Source organism: Apium graveolens, chromosome 1, assembly GCF_009905375.1.
Source record: "Apium graveolens cultivar Ventura chromosome 1, ASM990537v1, whole genome shotgun sequence".
In the NCBI taxonomy this organism is placed as follows: Eukaryota; Viridiplantae; Streptophyta; class Magnoliopsida; order Apiales; family Apiaceae; genus Apium; species Apium graveolens.
The window spans coordinates 187,344,194-187,356,873 of NC_133647.1; the positions used below are offsets into that span (position 1 = coordinate 187,344,194).

Genomic DNA, 12,680 nt, shown 5'->3' on the forward strand with positions numbered 1-12,680 from the left:
ATGGAGTTAGCAATAATACTCTCTCTTACATTTTCAATCTTGACAGCTGCTTCGTCTACAATTCAAGTTAGTTTTTATCGGTGTCTATCTCGGAATTCAGATATCCCCGTTCCATTCTCCACAACATTTTACACCCCTAACAACTCTTCCTTTACATCAATTCTTGCATCTACTGCACAAAATCTCAGATTCATTGTATCTGATGTTCCCAAACCTGAGCTGATTTTCGTACCACTAAACGTATCGCATATTCAGGCTGCGGTTATTTGCTCAAAAGAACTCGGAATTCAGCTACGAGTACGTAGTGGCGGCCATGATTATGAAGGCTTATCGTATACATCAGACATGAAGCAACCATTTTTTGTACTTGATCTATCAAATTTTAAATCTATTGTCGTCGATATCAGTGATAACTCTGCTTGGGTTGAAGCTGGTGCAACCATTGGTCAACTTTTTTATAGAATAGAGAGACATCTTATAATGCATTGTTTCTCGGCGGAACAGAGAGACTACTTAAAATCATGAAGAAGAGCTTTCCGGAATTAGGATTAAAGCCAGAAGACTGTACCGAGATGAGCTGGCTTGAATCTGTTCTTTTCATATCTGCATCATCGGGATACAATACAAGTTTAGAAGCTCTGATTGAAGGTAGACCTCCATCAAGGATATCTTTCAAAGCAAAGTCTGATTATGTGCAAAAACCAATCTCAAAAACAGGACTTGAAGGGCCAGAAAAAAGGTTTCTCAAGGAGGATTCTCTGTCCATGATATGGACTCCATACGGAGGAATGATGAGTAAAATATCAGAATCTGAAATACCGTTTCCTCATAGGAAGGGCAACAGGTTTATGATTCAGTACATAACAGCCTGGAACACTGACAATAAGGATGTGGAAGCGAAACGCATTGCTTGGATTCACAATCTTTACAGCTACATGGAAAAATATGTTTCAAGCTCACCTAGAGCTGCATATATCAATTACAGAGATCTTGATTTGGGAATGAACAGAGATAGGTCGACAAGTTTTGTGGAGGCAAGTTCCTGGGGTATTAAGTATCTCAAGAACAACTTCAAAAGATTAGCAAGTGTAAAGAGTATGGTTGATCCAGACAACGTTTTCTACCATGAACAAAGCATTCCAAGATATGAGTCCAAAATCAAGAAGGCATGCGTCCAGAGTGAAGTGAACTTGAATCTTTTGGCGAGTCAGTAATACAGTATAAGCTATATATGATACTAGCCTATAACCCTATAACCGCGCGATGCACTGATAATAATATTTATTATTTTATTATTTTTATTATATAAAATTAAATTATAGCAGATAATAAATATATTTTATTGAAATTCATGACAAAATTAATAATTTATATATCGTTATTGACAGATTCAAATTTTAAATAGTTAAAGTAATAAAAAGTCTTCCGGCCGTGGGCGCTTGTCGGAGCAGTGTATACGGTTGATTTGGTGTATGCGGTTGATTTGGTATATGCGTATGATGTGATAAAGATTTTTTTTTTAATTTGTTAATAATTTGTTATTTTTAAATTTGTATTATTAAAATTAAATTTGGAAGTGTTTGGTTCTCTACGAAAAAGGTGAAAAAGAAGTTGAGTGCGATTAGAAATCAAGTAGAATTATCATTCAAAAGTTTGTATATGCGGTTGATTTGGTGTATGCGTACGATGTGATAAAGATTTTTTTTTAATTTGTTAATAAATTGTTATTTTTAAATTTGAATTATTAAAATTAATTTTGGAAGTGTTTGGTTCCCTACGAACAAAGGTGAAAAAGAAGTTGAGTACATTAGAAATCAAGTAGGTTTATCATTCAAAGAGTTTGTATATGCGGTTGATTTGGTGTATGCGTATGATGTAATAAAGATTTTTTTTTTAATTTGTTAATAAATTATTATTTTTAAATTTGAATTATTAAAATTAATTTTGGAAGTGTTTGATTCTCTACGAAAAAGGTGAAAAAGAAATTGAGTGCGATTAGAAATCAAGTAAGATTATTATTCAAATAGTCTTTAATTATATCAAATACATGATTTAATTTTTTTAAATAAAATATATTTACTTTAACTTTGTTTTGGAAATTGTTAACAGCCATTCTAAAAAGGTGTTAACCAACCAACCAAACAAAACATGTTTCGCTTATAATAGTATAGTGTATAGATGTTAAATCGGTTTGTCTAGTGTGTATGAGTTGTAAAAATTTGATTGGTGGAGATTTTTGTACATGTAGTGGGGTCTATCATTACTGATGAGCTCTTCATCAATATTTTGTGAATATCTCGTCAAATACTAACTCTTAGCATGTGTTCATGGACACATTACAAAAATTCATGTTAAATAAACAATTAAATAAGTACCTCATGTATTGGTTATAGTCTTGGAAATAGGCCGCGTTGTAAAAAAAAACTGGTAATTCGGAGTTAACTTCAAGATTTAATATATATATTTCGAAATACATATGTTGAACTAGTCTACATCAAATATTTAGAATACCAACCAACTAATCAGCCGTACTTTGGTGAGTATACAGTGTACGCATCTTTGCGCTTTCCTGTCAAAATTTAAATCTACAGACTATAGTTGTCAATATACTTAAATTATAACTCTGCCTGGTTAGAAGCTGGTGCAACCGTTGGTCAATTCTATTATAGAATTGCTGAGAAGAGCAAATCCACTGCTTGCACCACTCTAATTCCTGAACATTCTTGCCTTGAACAAATCTTAAACATTTTGTTGAAATATAATGACTTTACCTAAAACGATCGATAATGTGATTCAAAACATGGAATTCTTTACAAAACATAAATACTTTTGTAACCATATACATTTCCTTAACCTCATACTCTCTCATACATTGTGTCATTTTCCAGAAAACAAGCTAAACGCATCAACCACAGACATGACATTGTCAATCTCATTCAATAACCTTGCAAGCTATTTGATCACTTGTTATTTTCCTATTATTTTTCCTTCAAGGGATCAAATTCCATTGAAGATGTTCTTGCAGATGCCTAGCCTTCAATTCTGGAAATTCAATTCCATTCTCTACAAGCATGTACTGTGAAACATTACTTCTTTTGCTTTTGTTCTTGAATCCACAGATTAAAACCTCGGGCTTTTAGGACCTAACATTCCCAAGCCTTCTCTCATTTTCACACCTTCCCAAAAATCCCACAATCAAACTGCTGTTCAAAACTGCTTAGAAGTGGATGCCATGATTATGAAGAGGTGTGTCATTCGTATCAAAAATGGGCTCAGCATTTTTAATTTTTGGCTTCTCTGAATTACGATCAGTTCATGTTAACATGCAAATAGTAACAGGGACTATGATTATGTGTTTCAGCTTTTAATTTGTAGCCTAGATCCAATTAGAAAGAGATTCATGTTAAAGCTTCATATATTAAGAGATTCAAGTTAAAGCTTATAATTTCACAAAACAATTATTGTAGCCCAGATCCTAATTAGCTAATTAGTGTAGCTTCTTGTTCTGTTATCCAGGTTGCTATAAATGTGAAAATTAAATATTTTAAAGAAAACCACTCTTATATCTTTATCCATGACTATGACATCTATAATTTTTCATATTACATTTTGTATCGTTTCCTGTTTGCCAAATCTTTTTTCTTTCTTTTTTTCGGCTAAATAATTGGTACTTCTCTAAACGTGCATAGTTACATATATTAAGCCACCCCATTGACATCCACAGAGAGTCAAAAAATGGAGCTACCAATATTACTCTCTTTTACCTTTTCAATCTTGACACTTCCCTTGACAGCTGCGACAACTCCAATCCAAGTTAGTTTTTATCGGTGTCTATCTCGGAATTCAGATATCCCCGTTCCATTCTCCACAACATTTTACACCCCTAACAACTCTTCCTTTACATCAATTCTTGCATCCACTGCTCAAAACCTCAGATTCATTGTATCTGATGTTCCCAAACCTGAGTTGATTTTCGTACCATTTAACATTTCGCATATTCAGGCTGCGGTTATTTGCTCAAAACAACTCGGAATTCAGCTTCGAGTACGTAGTGGTGGTCATGATTATCAAGGCTTATCTTACACGTCGGATATGGAGCAACCATTTTTCGTACTAGATCTATCAAAATTTAAATCAGTTGTCGTCGATATCAGTGATAACTCTGCTTGGGTTGAAGCTGGTGCAACAGTAGGTCAACTCTATTATAGAATAGCAGAGAAGAGTAATATCCATGCCTTTCCAGCTGGCCTTTGCACAAGTGTAGGAATTGGAGGGCACATTACAGGAGGCGGTTATGGTCCTCTGATGAGGAAATATGGCCTTGCAGCAGACAACGTTGTCGATGCTCAGCTAATTAATGCGAATGGAATGATACTTGATCGAAAATCCATGGGGGAAGATTTATTTTGGGCCATTAGAGGAGGCGCAGGAGGAAGTTTTGGGATCATTCTTTCATGGAAGGTAAAATTAGCTATTGTTCCGGAAACTGTCACAGTTTTTAACTTTGTCAAGGCCATGGACAAAGATACGACGAAGCTCCTATATAAATATCAACAAATTGCGCATAGGGCTGATGAAGATCTCTTCATGAGAGTCATTATTAAACTTGTGGATGAAGCTGTAGAAGGCCAAAAAACCATACAGACATCTTATAATGCACTGTTTCTTGGCAGAACTGACAGACTACTTAAAATCATGAAGAAGAGCTTTCCAGAATTAGGATTAAAGCAAGAGGACTGTACCGAGATGAGCTGGCTTGAATCTGTTCTTTTCATATCTGCATCAGCGAGATACAATACAAGTTTAGAAGCTCTGATTGAAGGTAGATCTCCGTCCACGTCATTTTTCAAGGCAAAGTCTGATTACGTGCAAAAACCAATCTCAAAAACAGGACTTAATGGACTATTAAAAAGGTTTCTCGAGGAGGATACTCCAACGATGATATGGACTCCATACGGAGGAGTGATGAGTAAAATATCAGAATCTGAAATACCATTCCCTCATAGGAAGGACAACAGGTTTATGATTCAGTACCTAACAGTCTGGAACACTGATGATAAGGACGTGGAAGCCAAACACATTGCCTGGATTCGCAATCTTTACAGCTACATGGAAAGATATGTTACAAGTTCTCCTAGAGCTGCATATGTCAATTACAGAGATCTTGATTTGGGAATGAACAAAGATAATTCGACAAGTTTTGTAGAGGCAAGTTCCTGGGGTATTAAGTATTTCAAGAACAACTTTAAAAGGTTAGCAAGCATAAAGAGTATGGTTGATCCAGACAACTTTTTCTACCATGAACAAAGCATTCCTAGATATGAGTCCGAAATGAAGAAAGTATGCGTCCAGATTGAAGTGAACTTGCATTTTTTGGCTAGCGAGTAACACAGTATAAGCTATATATGATTTGTTAAAATTGTAATGACAAAAATTTAATGAGTACCTCATTTATCGGTGTGAAACCACAATCTGCGATTAATATATATATAATTATGCGAATAACAGAAAGACAACAAAAAGGATATTAACAAGAAGTTCTCGACTCCAGTCGTATAACTCTCTCCTTAAAGTTATTACGGCCCTCACCGTATATACGAGTCGTTATCCTCCCCGGATAAAATGAGAAAACGGCGAAATTATATGAACAACACCTTCGGAGAACTTGAACGGAGTAAGAAACTATCACCGGAACAGAGAGAGGATAGGGTTTGTAATTTTAGGAGGGGGCTGTGTATATCGAATGAATAATCATCTAACCCCAAACCTGATACGATAATATATAGGCTCGAGGGAAACGTGTGCGCTACTTCACGCGTAATTAAATAAAACGCGTTAATTAATAATTAAATCCGTAATTGAATCAGATTATTATTACGCCAAATCAATTACAATAATTCGTAATAAAAAACGAATTAAGAATTTAAGAGCCCAAGCCCAGTGGAAAATTAAATTTAGCAAAACTAGTCCGTAATTATTCGGGCCAATTTTCCGATACATTCGTGTTCGCACGCACGGACAAGTTGGAAGGCTTTGCAAGCCTCGGATTGCCCCTCGAAAGCCCATGATTTGCACCCCCTGCGCGCACGTAGGTGTTGGAGCAATACATAAGTAACACATTTGAACACTACATAAGTGTTTTGCTATATAAAGTTATGTATGCTCCTTTGCAAAATCAATGTGGGACTTTCCTTTCTTCAACAAATTTCTACTTCTAAGGGACCAACTTTGGATGATCATATCTCATCCATCTCCTAGTCATTTTGAGTGATTTAAAGTGGCTCAGAAAGCTCTCTCGGAGGAGAACACATTCCAAGTGTCACTCGTTGCGCGCGCACAACAATCGTCAACTCAAATTATGGCTCAAATTGACTTTATAATGTGGGACTACAACCCCAACAATCCCCCACATGGATGAGATTGACGTTTCAGTAGCACACACCAGATAGACAAGCACAAATTTTGAATTGGTGATAGTTTCTTCAATCAGATATAGCATATGATAGGCAGAGAATGCTCCTTGAACCTTCGCTTGAATAAGCATACCGACTTTACTGGTAGACAGTAAACGTGCTTGTCCTTGAACTGTTCGACCGTTTGTGTGAACGATGATATATTTATCACTATATCCTTTCTGGCTCGTTCAGTTTTCATGAGTATGTCTATTTTGGCCATGGAACATCGTCCTGATTCTGCAGGAGTTTCTAAAGAATTGTGCCTCGCAATTCTCCTTTGAAGCGGCCCCACTTTTCTCCCACATTGGTGATCATTATCTTATAGAGTAACCCGCATTTACTCAACTGAATTCAATACATTCACCCCTGAACTCTATGTATTCGCCAAAAGATCATTAAAAGCTCAAAGGCTTAACCTCATACCAGACGGGTCTGACTGTTTCCTCATCATAGGAACATGCCAGGGGTTTCCCCACAGTGATTTGGTCATCATGATTTAGTTGTCCCATTGAACCAAGTTCTTGGGATCTCCGGTCAGCATTGGTTGGGTTTTCACCATGACATTGTTAAGCAACAGGCTTAAGACACATCCCTCTTGATGATTTCTCAACCACTTCTCTTGATAACCCTTTGGTTAGCAGATCCACGATATTATTCTTTGACGGTACATAGTCAATAGTGATAATTCCGGTTGAGATCAATTGTCTAATGGAACTATGTCATCGTCGTATGTGACGATACTTTCCATTAACATCGTGGCATGTGCTCTACCGATAACGGATTGACTGTCACAGTATATCCATATTACAGTCACAGGCTTTGGCCATCTTGGAATATCCTCTAAAAATTGGCATAGATATTCAGCCTATTCGACGTATTTATCTAGTGCCACAAACTCAGCTTCCATCATGGAATGAGTTATCACAGTTTGCTTTGAGGATTTCCATGAAATTGTCGTGCCAGCTAGCGTAAACACATATCCACTCATAGACTTTAGAGCCTTTTTACTACATATCCAGTTCGCGTCAGTATATCCCTCTGATACTGTTGGATATCTGCCATAATGCAGTCCATAGTCTCGAGTTCCTCTCAAGTACCTCAGTACTTTTATGATCGCTTTCCAGTGATCAGCTCCCAGATTACTCGTAAACCTACTCAAGTTGCTAATTAAGTATGCAATGTCTGGTCTTGTACAACTCATTAGGTACATCAAACTTCCATTTATCCTTGGGTATTTCAACTAGGAAACCATTACACCTTTGTTCTTGGATAGATGTAAAATCATATCCACGGGTGTCCTAGATTTCTCAAAGTCATCCTTAAGGAACTTCTCAAGGATCTTGTCAACATAATGAGGTTGACTCAATGCGATTCCTTCTGATGGTCTAGAAATTTGGATTCCTAGAATCACATTTTATAGTCCCATGTCTTTCATGTCAAATCTTACCTTTAACATGTCCTTTGTAGATTTGATCACTTTATCATTACTTCCGGCAATAAGTAGATCGTCTACATATAATATCATCATGACATAACCATTGTCATTTTCCTTGACATAACTGCTTTCATTATCTTTGTAATAAGCACAAATATCACATTCATTGATCTTGAAGCCATTGGCCAGCACGACCTCATCAAATTTCTCATACCATTTCATAGGCGCTTGTTTCAAGCCATATAGTGACTTCACTAGTCTACAGACTTTTCTTTCTTATCCAGGGATAACGAACCCTTCAGGTTGTTCCATATCAATTCTCTCATCTATATCCCCATTTAGGAAAGCTGTTTTCACATCCATTTGATGTACTGTTAAGTTTCGCATTGCAGCGATAACAAACATCATTCTTATAGACGTTATTCTCGTTACTGGAGAATATGTGTAAAACTCACGCAAAATATCTAAGTAGAGGATTGGGTTAGTAGTCAAAGCTTCTGTAAGATAGGACTCAGATAAAAATTTCACAAAACCCTTGAAAATGACAGAAGCTTGGTTAGCATCTGTAAAAGCAAGGTAGTTAGTTCCATTCTTGAGGATTGCAACTCTATTATTGTTTAGTGCCATTGTAGTTGAGTAAATGTGAATGGGTAAGATAAATTAGAGAGAAAGATCTTGAAACGAGAGAGAAATCGGTGAAGAATTGGAAAAATTAAGTCACTTAGAGTTCTCGAAGGCATAAAGAGGTGTATATCGATATGTCTGGGTATTTATAGTAAAAGGTAAATGACTTATCGAGAACTAAAAATGGACGTTTGAGATTTGCTTATCGAGAAGTCATATGAAGAGAATAGATACATATCGATATGTCATTTTCCTAACTCTTATCGAGAACTAGAAAATGACTTGTCGAAATGTCAAATAAATACCCAGTTTGTTCGAAATGGCCTAAATAATTTCCAATTTTTGTTTGAATAAATCAAACCAAAATAAGAATGAATTTGTCAAAAATATTTTACCAAAATAATTTATTAAATTAAATTATCTCAGTTCTGAGTTATTGATAAGTCTAAAATTATACTTTTAGAAAACTGTGTGAGTTAACACTTATAGAGAACTCTACAATTATAACGACTCGTAAACTTTTATATTATTTAAAAGTGTAATTATTAAATAATTAATTAAATAAAATATGTATATGGGTATTGTTAGCAGTGTATTGTGTGTTATCATTTTATGTGTGACTGTGGATGCATAGGGATTATTCGTGTAATAAATATTGACGGGTATTGTTTTGTTCCACTTTAAAAAGTGGATTTAATTACAGATTTATTTATATAAATATTTGGAATGTCTTTAAAATTGTTTTTGTTATTTTATAATTATGATAATTACTTTTGGGATTTTATAAAATTTAGAAATCAATATTTTACCAATTATTTAGCCCTGTATGATTTTCTGATTATAATTATTCGTAAAATCCGTATTTAATTCCTAAATTCTTCAAAAATTACGAAATTCATATTTCATTAATTTTGGAATATTTTTAGAATTTTAAAAAAATTGTTCGGAGATTTTTAGGATTTATTTGACCCGCGCGTTATTTTGTGTAATTATAAAAATAAGGCTCTAGTGTACGTCTTAAAAATGATTTAAAAATCTTAAAAATTTTGTTTAGTTAATTGTTAATTATTGTGATAATTTTAAATTTATTTTGATAAAATTTTAGAATTATTTTGCTCGTACTTTGCTCGTTAAGGTATAGGTTTCGTGTTTTGCGGGTATTTCAGAATAGGGGTTGCAAATAATAATTATAATAATAAAAAAAATACACACACACAAACAAAAACCCACCCCTGTAAACCCCCCCGTGTCTCTCATCTCACCCCTCTATCCTCTCTCTCTCTCTCTCAATCGACTCTCTCTCTACTGTCTCTCTAATCTCTTTCGGTCTCGCCCTCTCTGTTTTCTCTGAACTGATCAATCTCTCTCACTCCCCTTTCTTTGTTTTCCTTCCTTGCGATTGTTTTTTCTTGATGGGTAAGTCGTCACCACCGTCCCTGTCCTTTCTTCATCTCCGCCATCCTTATTTTCCGGCGATTGTTGTGTATATATATCTTGTGTGCATGCGTGTGTTGATAGTGGTGTGTGTTCGTGTAAATTGTGTGTGTGTTCTGCGTTGAGTTCAGGTGTGTGTTGTGTTTGGTAGCGCGTGCGACGCACGTGGCCTGCGACCGGGTTGATTTCTCTGTTACCTTCTAGATTGTGCCCTGTTCTTACTTCGGTTGTGCGTAGGCGCGTGTGATTGTGTTAGCTGTTTAATTCGATTATGCCCTGTACAAAATTTTAATGATTTATTTCGGTTTCTGCAGGGAATTATTTGATGAATTTTCGTGATAATAATAATAAATGTTGTGCGAGAAAAATGTTAGTTAATCGGTAAAATTTATGTAGGATGCCCGGTATTATGGGAACCCGTAAATTTTATCGCCGTCGGCGATGAGCCTCGGCTAGCCGACAGTGGACTATGATGAATATTTATGAGTCCTACAATTTAAAATACAAAATACGATTAAAATTATAAAACATGAGTTAAAATATAAAAATACGGATGATAATGATTAATACTTGTATTTAATTGGTATTGGTAAATTTGCGGATTGTCGTTGTTGACTGGAATCGGTGGTTGGGAATTGTATTGTGGTTGGTTTGAATTGGTTGCGATTGATTTGGCATCGGGACGTTCGACGGGTTAGCCGACAAGGAGGTGCTGCCCGATTTCCAGAAAATTAAATTACAGAAATACGAGGCTGTACCCAATGACTATCGGAATCGATCGGATATATGTACGTACTTTATATGAAATCTGATTATGTGTTGTGATGAAATGTTCTGCCAAAACCAATAACCCTAATCTCGTACAATGACGAGTATACGTATTTTCTGAAAACGAACACCGAACCGACTTTCGAGAACGTTAACCCTAACTGATACGTGTATTATAATATTGAGTATGTTGCGAGTCGGGTTTTGTTAATTTACGGGTAGATTGTTAGCGATGATATGTCAAGCATAATCGAAGGTCTAAGTTAGGGTGTTTTGACTTTGTAGGTACTAGTCGGAAGGCCCAAGAGTTGGCATTGGATAGTCTAGTGGATAGTCGATGAGCTCAGTAAGGTTCCAATCGAAGGACCTGAGTGTTGAAGTCGAATCCAGGGTAATCTAGTGGTTAGACGTTAAATCCTGAGCGTCCGAGTCGGATCAAGGTCAATCAATAATATTTGTAAAGCTCTGCAAGGCAAGTACTCCTGAACAAATCTTTTACGGTTCAGTATATATGAATAATTGTTGATTTAAATTACGTACTGGAACAGAACGTTTTAAGTTACGTATTTCCTGTATTCAAATGGTTTTATTAACTTGTGTTTTGGGGGAAAAGTAACTTCTGAAAATGTCTATCTCTAAATTTTACAATAAATGAAAATGTTTTGGAAGTGTGCTGCGATATAATTTTTTTGACAAGAGATAGGTAAGTGATTTGGAAAACTGGATAAAAATGATCAGATAATTGGATGAGTGTGCGTAGGAGGCCCGTAACGGCCTGGAAGATAGCGTAAGAGGCGAAGTGGTTGCGCACCCTATTATAACCACCAGCCCAGCGTGACAGGGACCTAGCTAGTCTCTGAGTTCCAGAACAAGTTTTCATGGGATAGCCAAGATAGAGTTATCCTTTCGAGATAGCCTGATCAGCTGTCTCACCAGGGATCATCCAATACTTTTATATCTGAGAAAGTGATTTTGAGGTTCCCGGAGAGGAACAAGTTTTATAGGTCTTGTGATGGGACGAGTTTTATGGTTCCCGTTAGGGAATAAATGATTTTGGGTCCCCGTAACGGGACAAATGGTTTTATGGGTCCTGCGATGGGACGGATGATTTGAAAATGAAAGTAGCATGCTAAAATTGAACTCTGGTATTTATGCACAGCACACAACTGTTGATTTGGTTTTACAGAGCATGCTAGTTTTGATTTCCAGTTCATACATGTTTTACTTATTTTCTAGCAAGTTATGAATTCTGTTCCTATAACTGTTTATCATCAACTATTTTTGATTATTATTCATATAGTGGTACTGCTGAGCAATTGATTGCTCACCCTTGTAAAATGTTTTATATATATTGCAGATACCTAGGAGATTCTTCAGTGGTAGTCGGGGCAGAGTTCCAGTTCCTTTTGTGTCAGGCTCCTCTGGGGTAGTGTGTTGGACCCAAGCGGGTCTGTTGAGTTGCTGAACAAAGATAATATTGTTTGGATTGTCTTTAGTAAGTTGGTTTTGTGCTGGTTGTAACCTAAGTCATACTTAAACCTGGAAAAGATCTTGGAAAAAAAGGGGTTGTGTTTATATAATAATGTTGAGTTGGATTATGTTATGTTAATATTGTTTTTGTTGACGTCAACTCCTGACCCCGGGGTTGAGGCCGTCACAACAATGACTTATCGATAAGTCATAATAAAGTTTGTCGAGAAGTCAGAAAAATGACTTAACGAGAACTCACTCGAGAAGTCTTAAAATAGCTTGTCGAGAAGTCAATTAGACTTATCGAGAACTCAGTTCTCTAAATACTTTTATTCTTTTTGACTTTCTCTTGTGCTAATTTCACATATTAAAAACATAAATTAACACTTAGACAGTTTTCTTAGAATTGAAAAATTCCAAGCTAAATTTTTAATTTTTAAAAAATAAATATACAGAGATTTCTGAAATATTTTTAACTCATATTTCAGTTAATT

At 35.7% G+C, this 12,680-nt stretch overlaps 2 protein-coding genes across 2 annotated transcripts; both read left to right on the top strand.

Moving 5' to 3' along the window:
• LOC141713421 (berberine bridge enzyme-like 26) lies at nucleotides 1-1,261 on the top strand. The gene is made up of 2 exons (XM_074516846.1): nucleotides 1-363; nucleotides 462-1,261. Exons 1-2 carry the CDS (start codon nucleotides 1-3, stop codon nucleotides 1,212-1,214), a joined length of 1,116 nt encoding a protein of 371 aa, XP_074372947.1. The 3' UTR covers nucleotides 1,215-1,261.
• Nucleotides 1,262-3,560: 2,299 nt separating this feature from the next.
• LOC141722976 (berberine bridge enzyme-like 26) lies at nucleotides 3,561-5,451 on the top strand. The gene has a single exon (XM_074525067.1). The coding sequence runs from the start codon at nucleotides 3,736-3,738 to the stop codon at nucleotides 5,386-5,388; it is 1,653 nt and encodes a 550-aa protein (XP_074381168.1). The 5' UTR covers nucleotides 3,561-3,735; the 3' UTR covers nucleotides 5,389-5,451.
• Nucleotides 5,452-12,680: the final 7,229 nt, after the last annotated feature.

What these genes read in the sequence shown, in the direction of transcription:
- LOC141713421 (XM_074516846.1), top strand. Translation starts at nt 1, where the DNA reads ATGGAGTTAGCAATAATACTCTCTCTTACATTTTCAATCTTGACAGCT. An exon ending in ACATGAAGCAACCATTTTTT is followed by an intron (nt 364 to 461) that starts GTACTTGATCTA and finishes ACTTTTTTATAG; the next exon opens with AATAGAGAGACATCTTATAA.
- LOC141722976 (XM_074525067.1), top strand. Translation starts at nt 3,736, where the DNA reads ATGGAGCTACCAATATTACTCTCTTTTACCTTTTCAATCTTGACACTT.